General features: G+C 38.4%; 1 protein-coding gene across 1 annotated transcript in view; it reads right to left on the minus strand.

The window, feature by feature from the left end:
• Dcc (DCC netrin 1 receptor) overlaps positions 1–13,007 on the minus strand; it is a 934,207-nt gene that overhangs the window by 296,881 nt on the left and 624,319 nt on the right. Inside the window, exon 8 of the mRNA XM_090353075.1 lies at positions 11,373–11,529. Within this exon, the coding sequence (XP_090209201.1) occupies positions 11,373–11,529 (157 nt within the window). The remainder of the gene's footprint in view (positions 1–11,372; positions 11,530–13,007) is intronic.

The following is a 13,007-nucleotide window of genomic DNA, read 5'->3' on the forward strand; positions in this document are numbered from 1 at the left end:
TTATGCATCTTCTTTCACTGAAGGAAAATGCAGATGCATTTCTGTGCATATTCGGAGCTCTGGGTTCTTGTGGTTACTTTAAATGGAATTACTGAAAGGAAGTAAATTTTATTCTCCATGGAAGACTAAGAGTAACCTGCAATTGCCTGCCTTGTTCATTAAGACACATCTGTGCATATCTTCCAACTTATATAATGACTTATACATGTCCTCCCTGCAGTACATTAGTGGATCTGCTGATTGTGAGATTTGCAAGACACATTAAGAGTCAATGAAACTCTACTAATACATTTTTCCCACCAAGGTTTTCGACCTCTTTCCAATAGGTCTGACTGAACTGAGGGGTGAAGGCACTACTTTCTCTATTCAGTTGTTTCCTGAGTTGTTTCTTGATGGTATCTCATATCCCTCAGGAGTACACTGTATGCTGCTCATTGAGCTGTGCCACGCTCTTGGAGACACAAGTGAAATCTAATTCAGACAGTTTCAAGAGCAAAAGTAGGAATTGCTGGGTGATGTAAACTCTTCATATGGCACATGTCAGGAAGCATAAGACTGCCCTGGCCCATAATCTATGTAAGTCTTTATCATGGACACATTTTTTTCTTTTTCTTATTGTAATTAATAGAAGGGTTACATTATATTTGCCAGATAGAAGGTGCATTAATTCACATATATTGATACCCTTTCTCATGTCTTGGTCCCCATTACCCTCCCCCCACCTCCACCCCTCATCTTGTTTTCCCCTTCCCTATCCAATTTCAAATAACCAAATACAAATATATCTAATGTATCAGATAACAAAGTGAGATAATGTAACAATATGAGATAACCAAGGGACAGCAAAAGAGATGAGAGATAACATAGTACATTAAGGACAACAATCACTCATTATATGGCTTTTGTTTCTATATCCTAGAGGTCCTTTCATTTAGCATCAAACCATATGGCCTTATGTATCTAGGTTTTGCTCTATTGCAAATCTCTGCTAGGAGAGCCCAAGGTTTCTACTGATTATGACAAATGAGGGAAACCATTGAGCCTATGTTCCTTTGAGTCTGGTTTACTTCACTTAATATGATGTTTTTCTAAGTCTTTCCATTTCCTAACAAATGTGGTGATGTCATTCTTTCTGACAGCAGCATAGAATTCCATTGTGTACAAATACCACATCTTGTTGATCCACTCATCAACTGAGGGACATCTAGGTTGGTTCCATATCTTTGCTGTGGTAAATAGTGCTGCAATGAACATTGTTGTGCTGGTGGATTTAGTATGTCTTTGTTTCTGGATGATTGGGTAAATGCCAAGTAGTGGAATTGCTGGGTCATAGGGGAGCTCTATGTTTAGCCTTTTGAGGAACTGCCATACTGCTTTCCATAGTGGTTGAACGAGTTTGCACTCCCACCAACAGTGTAGTAGTGATCCCTCCTGGCCACATCCCCTCCAGCATCTGTTGTTATTAGTTTTCCTGATCCTGGCCATTCTAACTGGAGTGAGGTGGAATCTTAGAGTTGTTTTGATTTGCATTTCTTTTATGACCAGAAATGTTGAGCATTTCTTCATGTGTCTATAGGCCATTTTTGTTTCTTCATCAGAGAAGACTCTCTTTAAGTCTTTGGCCCTTCTTTTAATGGGATGGCTGTTTCTTTGGAGATTAGTTTTGGAGTGATTCAATTTTTTGAGCTGTTGATATATTTTAGATATGAGGCCTTTGCACTGACACATTTTGAGGCATGATGCTAATCACCTGTGCACCCTTGCACAAGTTTTCCGGGTTCCTCCCTGCATAAATTCCATGCACCTGTGCCTGGAGATTCGCCTATGCTCTACCCTGAAATTATACTGTATTATATTAGAATAGTGGCTTCTCCTAGTACCTTGTCATCTGCAGTCTCCCCATAACCTGTCACTGTACTGCTCGCAGTTTTGGGCTACCTGGCACTCTATAGTTAAAAAAAAAAAGTCCTTTCCATAGAAAAATCAAGAGAATTTCCATGACAGCCTAAACCTTGCGATACTTCTCCACTACACGTCATGTGACTTCACCCTTTGGCCTATCTCCGCCTTTTCCCTTTCTTCTCTATCTTTGACCTCATTTAAATTGAGGTAGGAAGTTCACTTCTCTTGATTCCTATTTCTGCCTCCTTTCTCCTCCCTATTCCTTCTCTTCCTCTTTCTATCTTCCTCTTCCTCCTCCTCCTTTTCCCTGTCCCTCTTTTACCTCCTTCCCCCTCGTCGTCGTCGTCGTCCTCCTCCTCCTCCTCTTCCTCCTCCTCCTCCTCCTTCTTCTTCTCCTCCTTCTGCCAGGCTTAAACTGAGGCCCTCAGTGTGCTGTCCCTGAGGTTTCTAACTTAAGACCAGCTCTCTACCCCTTGAGACATATCTCCCTTTCTAGCTTGTTATTTGGAGTCTCACAGACTTTTCTGTCCAGGTTGGCATTCAGCCATGATCCTCACATCTAACAGGCATGAACCACCAGTGGGCAGCACAATTATTTCCTTCTTCACTTGAAAAGAAAAAAAAAAAACAACACAAGAAAGAAAACTTGTTTCAAAGAAAATCCTCCTTGAATCTAATTTATGCAAAACCTCTTGGCTGTTTTCCACCATCTTCTTCTCCATTTCAGTAGAGAAGTCCATTCATACTTTAGTCTCTCCCTGCATATTTATCCAGAGACTCTATTACTGATGCTCACTGTTTTTAGGATAAGGAATATATGAATCTGAAATATTTAGAATCATTTCATTAAATGTCTGTATAATATGATTTTACAAATGCCTAGGAGCCCAGAGAGACCTCAAGCTCCTTCCCAACTTAATTAATTTACCTTCAGCATGATAACTTTAAATTCTCAGGACTCAATTTCTTCATCTGAAAAGAAAATAGAGCAGCATCTATGCAAAGCAACCTTCTTCTCTAGTACTCTTTATTGGGGGAAAAGTCACTTGTGTTTTATTTGCTGTTGTTTGCTCTGTTTTTCTTTAACGGAATTCAGAGCTTGTGTTTGGTATTTCAGAAGTAAATGGAATTTGCAGATTAAAGATGATGCCGTGTCCTAGTGATTACATGTAACAAGAAGTCTCTGCTAATACATAATGACTACTGCCTTGACTAAAGCACCAGGGTGTTACCTTTCAGCTGCAATTCTGATATGAGCAACAAAGACTGCTGTGAGTTGCCAAATACCTAATTAGTAGCTTCTAGGAGGAATTACGTGAAGTGAGGTGACTGGATCTAAGCAATACCCACCTTGTTCTCATATCCAGCTTGGTGCCTTACAGGGTGGAAGGGTTTTCCATCCAGCTCCGTAAAGCCTAGAGCTGAGAGAGGACCTTCACTGAATTGCAGCTGTCATGCTATCTAGCCTTACGAGAGTTCTGCTGGTACCTGAGCATGTCCCTACATGGTCTGTTTCTGTTGGATTTGGAACTCCACCCAAACATGTGGTCTTTGTCTTTTAAAGCTTTGTTCAAACTCCACTCTGGGCTGTAAGTCATTAATTCAGGAATTCACCTGCAGTTTCCAGTTCTCCAGGAAAGACTCTGATTTCAACCTCTCAGAATGTGGCTTCTCTGTTTTCTTACCAATCAAGTTCCCATTTGTAGGGAAAGAATTACGTCATTTTTGTTAAAATGACATTTAGCATCTCCTTTTTATACACTTAACTTTTAGTCTCATATATTTAGAGAGTATAGGAATGGAACACAAAAAGCTGGCCATGTGACTCAAGCACTGAGAAGGCTAAGATAAGAGGATTAGGAGTTCCAGGCCAGGTTGGAGCACAGAGTAAAATCTTGTTGTTGTCACAGGGCCACAGTGTGGCCTAGTAATAGAGTGCTTGCCTAGTATGAATGAAGCTCTGGGTCTGATTACTCTGAAAAAGTTGGAAGTGGTGCTATGGCTCAAGTGGTAGAGAGCTAACCTTGAGAAAACTCTAGGACAGTGCTGAGGCCCTGAGTTCAAGCCCCAGGAGTGGCTATATATATATATATATGGGCACAGTAGAGAAAAGATATCAAAACCAAAATGTACTATTTGCTGAAATAGGGCTCAAATTGAAAGAAACAGTGACCCTAAAAAGCTAAGTTCCTTATTATTCTGGAACTATGGATTTTTGCAGTCAATGTTACTTAGGGAAAAAGAAGAGTTATAAAATATATTGCCAGGTAAAGCATAATGAAAATTAGAGATGTTCTTCTTTATTAGAGGTATTTGCAGTATTTCTATTATGCCTTGGGTAAAAATGCCTTTAAAGAAGAGAAGAGTGCAATAAGGATCCAATGCATCTCCTACAAAATTAGGAATAAGGGAAGGAGTGGGTAGAGGATGGATGGGTGAGAATGATGAAAGGGTGATATTGATCAAGATGCATTGCATTCATAAGCTGCTTTGTTAAATGGCACCTCCTTTGTACAACTAGTTAAAGGTAGTAAAAAGAAATTCTACTTTCAAGGCTTTTCTTCATATCCTCAGAGGAATGCTGTAATGGGAATCAAATGTAGCAATTTAGATTGGTGTTTATAAACTTCCTGCCCAAACATAGACATTCTCATTATCTAGCATCCTTATCTCTTGTCTTTCTCTCACTGAACTATACAAGACACTTGTGACTGTGCTTGGTAAGCTCTGTGTTCTGTTACTCCCCTCTCCCCCACTCAAGTATCATAAGTTTGCCTCCACCTATCACCACCCTGAATGGCCTCCATCCAAATGACCTTTTGTCTGACCTCTAGTAGTTACCACTTCAAAATGCAATCCTGACTATAGGAGAGACACCCTGCAAACATTCATTGTGGAAGTGTATTTCTTTCCATGAGTGCTCTTAATTTGTTTTACACACACACACACACACACACACACACACACACACACACACACACACACACATTCACCAGAAAGATGATCTTTCAAAGTTCGCTAAATAGCTTCCAAAGTAAGTTTTGACTTCTCAACTATTTCCAGTATAGAAGTCAATACATTTTTGACTGTTATTCCACATTTACTCAGCAAACCCATCATTGGTTCACTTATCAATGACATCTATAGATAGCATGTTTTAATTTTCAAATTGTCCTGAGTCCTGTGGACAGATAAAATAACTCTTCCCTCATTCCATGGTCTAAGGATATTTTGAAGTAGAGAGGACAGAGTTTCAAAATTTTACAGATCAGCATTGGCTTTAGCAGAACTGATGCTACCAAGCTTTACCCCAGGGCCACTGTGTTGCTTTGGATTGTGACTCTTGTCCTCATTCCATCACAAAATATTCCTTTTTGGATAACAAGCTTCATCACCTGCTGTATCCTCAACCCCAGAGAGGGGGGAAAGAACATGTAAACTCCATGCAGAGCATGCAAGGCACGATGAATTCTAATAGGACCCTTCATGTCAATCACTGGAAAGCTAGTCCCTAATCCCGGCAGCGGAGCACAAGTTTCTGTAGCAGCATGAAGAAATACAGAGCATTAGAGCATTAGTGCTACAAGCTGGAAGATCTGCTCCTCTCTTTGTTCTGCTGCAAAATACAGTGTGTGACCTTGAACACACCAGAGGCTATCAGAGAGTCTTCCCAGCTTCATTTGCAAATGAGCATACCAGTTCCTTATCTGCCTACCTCACAGTGCTATTGTGAGGATTAAATTGAATGATGCCCATAAAAGCATTTCAGTTCTCTCCACTAAACTCCCAGCATACTTTCTATGTAGTTCTTTAGGGAGCATCTTTTTCTTTGTGACTATAGTGAAGAGATCACTGGAGAAGGAACTTTGCCTTGCAATCTTGAATCTAGTATTTACCAATATTGTAGGTTCTTAGGCAGTAATTTTTCAGTACTTCTGAATATGTCTACCTGTAAAAGGATCTAATGGGCTATTGCTTGTGAACATAATACATTTCTCTCTATGAGTCAGGAAATAACCTGTACTTCATTCATTTCACTTTGAAATGTACACAATCGTTTGCACATGGCATTAGCTGACAAGAAATGAGTGCCTTTGGTGTGGTGGGAGAGGAACAAATGTTTCAACACTTTAAAATATTTACTTAATGTTTATCATGACTTTCCACATCAGGTTTCAGTATTATCCCACACCAGGAACCAAAGTCACCAGTTGTGATTGGATGGAGAAAGGCTTAGGTAAATAGCAAAAAGCAGTTAAAGTCATCCTCGTGTGGTATATGTGAAGGGCTTTATGAAATAATTGTTGTGTAGGGGAACAAATTAAGGGAAAGACCCATCCTGAAAGTGGGTAGCAGTATCCCGTGCAATGGGTGTCTGGATGGAACAAAGACAGTAGAAGTAGTAGGCCTGCCAGTTATGTAATTTTCCCTCTTCTAGAATGATGCTGTTCCCATGGCTATGGACATCATGCTAGCTTATTCAGTCTTTTGATGTGAACTCACAGTAGTCTCACACTGAGGTGGGTTCTTCATCAGAGGCACTGAGCCTCAGAACATGTACAGCTAAGCAGTTACTACATACCTTGGCTTGGCAGTACCCAGACAGCCACCATGGAACTATCCTATGATGATATTTTGCAAAGAGTTAGTGGAGGTTAAAGAATGACCTCTACTGATCTGAAGACACAGGGTACTTCAAGAGCTCTGCAAAGAAGTACAGATGTTCTGAGGGAAGAGTGCTGGTTTGTTTAGAAAATATAAAAGAACCTGTAGGACTAGAGTCTAGCAAGCAAATAAAATAATATTGGTAGTAATTGCAGGATGTACTGAGAATACACCTCCAGGACAGGAAGGGCTTCTGCTAGTTTTCTGAATTAGGCAGGAAATCATAAGTTTAAAAATAAAGTCTGATAAAACCCAACTCGTACTTTAAAAGGTTGACTCCGTGGCCATGGAGAAACCTGTATTGGCAAGGTTACTTATTGCATCATCTCTGATAAACTAGAGATGTACTTCAAGGAAGAGGGAAAGAAAAAGTGATAGGGCTGAATAGGTTTCTTATTTTTCTCATTTGTCTATAAGGTTTAGTTTTCCATAAACATTAAAATAATCTGATATTAGAATTGTAGGATAAACATTCTATTCCATCACTCAGAGGACAATATAAAACCATATCCATACTTCTGTATAATTTCATAGCAAATAGCACAAGGAATAATTTTTGTTCATGGAATTATCCTAATGATATTTTACAGACTTGGTAATGGATGTGGCACAGGGTATCAAAGGGAGAGAATGTAGGGATTATTCCAAACATGTGGGCTTAATTAGTGAGGGAAATGAAGATTTTAATAAGCTGAAAGATAATCTGCAATAATAGGTATCTGGTAGAGAGAGATTAGAATTTAAGGAAAATAGGTATTTGGTTTTGTTCATAAGTTTTCCATGGCAATGGGGCATCCTGAGAAATCAGGTAAGGAATTCGCTGGGAGTCCGAAAAGCAGGTTAGAAGTTTGAGCCAGAAATTCAAATTTGGAAGAAAAGAATGTATTTATGGGACATAAGGACATGAAGCGGATGAAAAGAGATTCCCCAAGGCCAGAGTTCTGGGTCAATTCAATCTCTACAGATCAGGAAGATTGGAAGTACAAAACAGTACAGGCCCAAAAATGGCAGTCCTGGGATTAACATTAGGAAATGATGAACAAATGATTGTTTAGAAAGGGGAAAATCATCAAGTGTGACAACACTTGCTAATGATCAAGTAATGTGGGGGACAGGAAATACCATGTGATATAGCAACATGAAGTCAATGGTAAGCCCTGGTAAAAGGATCTCTGCAATGAAATACTAGAGTCAAAATCCTAATTAGAACATGAGATTCTGGAGGGAAATAAACAGTTCAAGAAGCACTGTTATAAAAGGGAGAAGAAAATAGAGTGGCAGAGGAGAGAGAAGGATCATATTAGAAATGTTGCAAGCAAAGGAACAACTACATGCTTGCTTGCAGATACTCAGGATTACTCCAGGAAGCGAAACTAATGACATTTGACATAAGGATGGTTAATTTTTTTTCCTTTTTTCATGTTGAAAGAGTAGGAATTAATGCACAAGGATTCTGAGGTAAGAGCACGATTGTTCCCTAGACATTTGACCTCAGACAGAGTATATCCTAAAAACACATGTGAATAGATAAATCAGATACAGGAGCTTATAGAACTTCCCTTCTGATTTTCTAAGAAAGTGAAAGCAAAGTTAATTAAGAGTGAAGGTGATATGAGGATACTGAAGATTTGAGAAGATAGAGGGGTGGGGAATCCTGTAAAATATCATTAGGAATATATGAGAGAGGCTGCTATAAATATACCATGGCTGCTAAAAGTGTTAGTAGTTCACATGAAATTAGGAGCCATTAATTAGAAGTGAGTTGGATCAACACAAGTGGATCTTTCCTCCAGGTGACTTCAAGCACAAAAATGTCAGAGTAGATGGGCATGGAGTTTGTCATGGTTAATAAGTAAAGAAAAAGAAGAAGGACAAGAATAAGTGTATACTGTAGAATCAATACATTGGTAATACGACATTTTTCACTGCAAGAGGGCAGAAATATAGAAATGCACGCTAAGGGGGAAGCGAACCCGAGGAGACTGCTTGGAAGGCAGATGAGCTAATCACTGTACTGGATGTCTCTGGGGATTGTTGTAAGAAGGGAGCTAAAGAGACAACAGTTGCACTCGGGACTGAAGAGTGAGTTAAAAGGATGATGTTTGAAGCAGAGACTGCAGTGATTAACGCTATGGAGCTTATGGGATGGCTCTGGGAGTGAGTAACATTGCTTACTAGATTACGCTTGGAATGAAAAGATAAGAAAGATTTTGATAGAAGAGGAAAGGACCAAAATGATATTATACTCAGGAAACTGAGAAGTTATGAAAACAAATGTTTTACTCAAAAATATAATGACAAGCTGGGTGCTGGTGGCTCACATATGTAATCCTCACTGTGCAGGAAGCAGAGATACAAGGACTAAAGTTTGAAGCCAACTTGACTAAGAAAGTCCCTGAGATTCTTATCTCCAATTAACCATCAAAAGCCAGAAGTAGTGGTATGGCTCAAGAGAGCCTTGAGCAAAAATGTTCAAGGACAGTACCCAGGCCCCCAGGAAGCACACATACACACACACACACGCACACACACACACACACACACACACACACACACACACACACACACACACACACATTCTCAATAGCAGCATCAGAAGAAGCATTTCTCCTCCTTTTTCTTCCTTCTTTCCACCCCTCCTCCCTTCCCCCTTCCCTTTCTTGTTTTCTCCCAATTTTTTTTCTTTCTTTCCTCCTCTTTTCCCTTCTTTTTCTGTATGTCCCCCCCTCCCCTCTTTTCTCCCTATGTATTCATTCCCTCCCCTGCCTGTCTCTCTTTTCTGTCTCTCTCATATTCTCATTCTATTTCTCTCTTCTCCTTCTCCCTTTGCTTCTCCTTTCTGTTTTCTGAGCCTTCAGTTGTTTCTGTGCTCTTGGCAATCTCTTCACTCTTACTGGGGACAGTGAATGTTTTGCATGCTTTGCCTGAATCCCTTCATTTGGCTGTCATAGCAATCCTTTGACAGACTTTATCTTTTCTAAAATGTAACTCTTGTTTATATTTTATACATAATGAAACACATAAAAATCAAACTTTTGATAACTCATAAGGCTCTTTTTTGATCCAGTCATTGGAACTTGGATATTCCACCTTTAGTCATCATAGGTTATAGGAGTATCTATCTATAAATAGATTCAAGCTAGATGTCCATTCAGGGAGTTTAAAAGCTTTTGTTAAACTATCCTCATATACAGCTTTCACAGTGGCCAATCCTGAGGCTATTTACATTTACGACAGTGGATTGAGTGATATAAACTGTATTTCACAAAACTAAGTCCAGACAGGGTGGAAATGGATTAAAAGGGAGACATGATTTCCAGAGTCAGGCAATAATGATGGACGTGATTGAATAAAGAGAAGCATAAATGTCCTAGACTGAGGGAGACTTGACAAGACTCCATAATGAATGGCGGGGTGCAGAGACAGGAGGAGTAAAATATGACTTGAGTCTTTTTTTTCATTTCAGTCAGATAGAAGGCATAACAAAACAAGCAAGAGGTATATAATATATATGTACCTATATAAAATAGATATTAAAATGTAATATATAATAGTATAAATATAAATATATCTTACATATATTACACATATTAGATATAGAGAGGGCACACTGATCATGATTTGGGAGCAGGTTGAATTAACAATGTCTCTAGATAATACACATTAATGCATGAAAGTGGGCAAGAACAAATATCTCATTTTCATAACTGTGCAAACTATAATTCACAAACTCATAAGATATCATGAGCTGATGGAGTGAAACCGTAGCAGAGGTAAAGCTAACACAAATGGCTATCTTTTCTTGGTAACAACTGATTGGGTGAGCAGATGGTTGTATATATATAATATATATATATATGTTTATCCTTTTATTTTAAAGTCAAGTCAAATTGCAGGGGAGAAATGAAAACCTGCAAAAATGATAGATTGAAACTGAAGGTAACAATTAGAAAGAAAAGAGTTTGAGACCCACCCGAGTGAAGTTCCTTTGAACTACATGAGCATCATGCTGCAGCATTTAAAACCAAGGCTCACCTGACAGATACAAAATACACATCTCCCTCTCAATCCTCAGGATTCTTAAGGATCCCATGTGTTCAAAACACTCACTCCTTTGAGAGATTAGAAGATTAACACATGAAACTGCTTTGTCTCCCATGGACCTTATCTAATATCTACCCAAACTAGAAATGGAAGTTGAAAATCTAGACACAATGGGTGAACAGTTACAAGGGATAAGTAACTCCCCAAAGCAATGATTGCGATCTGGAAGCCTAACATAGCTCACTCATTCTTGGCTAACAATAATAGTCACAATAACAACTTCTATCAGATAGGAGAATGCTATGATCTTTATATGTGTGGGATGGATTCTAACCTAAGAGACATTTGAAAGGCAAGTGTCATTTCTTTCCTATTAAAAAAAAATATGGTAAAAGTTCATATGATGTCACAGATGGTGAAGGATTGGGAATTAGCCACAATAATGTGTGTGTGTGTGTGTGTGTTTTGTTTGTTTGTTTGCTTAACTCTCTGTCCTACCAGTGTTTAGCCTAGGCGTCTCCTTTGTCATTTTAAAAACTCAAGGAAATAGGAATGGTTATGGGTTCCCATTCTTGTCCCACTTAATCAGGAAGTTGTAGATAAGTAATTTAATTTAGATCCTTTAGCAATCTGCTTTTACAAAACACTCATCTCTACTTAGTAGAGATTTCAGAGGTTCCAAATCCCCTGCCCTGTCTCCTCCTGCCAGTGGTCCTTGAAAAGGATGGTAGATTGAGCTGAAATTGATCTCTTGCACCTACCTGTTGTCACCCTCTCTGGAGAAAAAGACCGTGAAGGTTTGAACACTTCCTTTTGCTTCTGCTGGTGGGCGCCAGCTGAGACGGATAAAGCGACTGGAAACCAAGACAGGAACCACATCTCTGGGGGCAGAAGGGAGGACACTGGAGCTTGGACTCGCTGAGGACAAAGAAGAGGAGGCTGTCAGGAGTGCTGGTGCCAACGTGGGAATTAAGTAAAAAGAAAAATTGATGTAACACAGACACAGCTAAGTTACTATTATAGGCTCCCCCTCTATCAGTAGATAGAACACTGGAAATGAAATCAAAGGCATATTCAAATTCCTCAAGTTTAAAATGGTGGTTGATTAATACAAGTATGGCAGCATTTTTATTTGTACAGTTTTTTTTTTAATTCCTGGAATCTATGCCAAGAATAAAAATGTGTCTATTTAGACAAAATAAAAGGAGAGAAACTAGGGAATGTAAATTTATTTGCAAAAAGATGAATTCCAGAAACACCTTAATTCAAAAATGTGGGTGTAATTCAATATTGTTAACATAACATGACATCAAGCGGTGATAAAAAATATTTTGGATCAGAGGCATATGTGTCTTTTGATATTAGTGATATCAAAGCAGGTTAAGTTATTTTTGATAACTAACAATGTATTGCTTTTAATCCTGGAATGAGGCAGAGGTTGAAAGATTACAGAAGTGAATGAATGAAAAAATAAACATATTCATGAGTTTAATTTTAAAAAATAAATACTTGTTAGATATATAAGAAATACAGTTAACTCTTCCTTCTCCCACTCAGATGCTTTTTCTTTTGCAAAGGGTGTTCCAAAATGTTCATTAAAGATGTAACAGGAAATATGCTAATTATATTAAGGATGTCTAAAAGGCAATACAGTAATGAACACCTCCATTTAAAAGTGGGTTCGTCCTTTTTCATAAAGAATCACATGTCAAAATAAAACTCAATCATTCTCTCAGTTGTAAAACTAAAGATCCCATTACCTCATCCTGGACAGTGTATAGCACCTTTATATGTGGTCAGACGGTTTAAAAAGGAGCTCTGCTTATTTGCATTACTTTTTCCCAAGTCAATTCTTTTTAAAGTTAAAATAGAAAACACACTACTTGGCAAATCATTCTATGTTAATTTTATCTTTTAACACAAACAGCAAATGTTTATCCACATTCCTCTGTGCTGACATCTGAAATCAGATGTCCATTTACTTAAAACATAGTGTTTCTAAAATTTATCAGTTTAAAGAAAATCGAAACTAAATTTAGATATTAGAAAATAATTTTAAAATGAGATTAATGGTAACAGAAAAATCTTTACAATATTTTTTAAAGTTAGAAACTATGTTTGCAAGTGGCAGGAAGGGGTGACACTAATCAAGAAGTATTGTGTTCACATTCTGCTATGTTAAATGATAACCTCCCTTTTTCAACTGCTTAATTAAAACAAATGACAGGAGGAGTTCAAGCATTAAATGTGAGTTGGAAGTTTGGCACATGTAGCTTACACCTGTAATCTTAGTTCTAAGAGCCTGAGATTTGGATGATCATGATTTGAAGCCAGTCCTGACAGGAAAATCCATGAGATTCTTCTCCAAAATAACCAGCAAAATTCTGACTTGAAGC

This window comes from Megascapheus bottae, chromosome 19, assembly GCF_031878675.1.
Source record: "Megascapheus bottae isolate mThoBot1 chromosome 19, mThoBot2.hap1, whole genome shotgun sequence".
Lineage (NCBI taxonomy): Eukaryota > Metazoa > Chordata > Mammalia > Rodentia > Geomyidae > Megascapheus > Megascapheus bottae.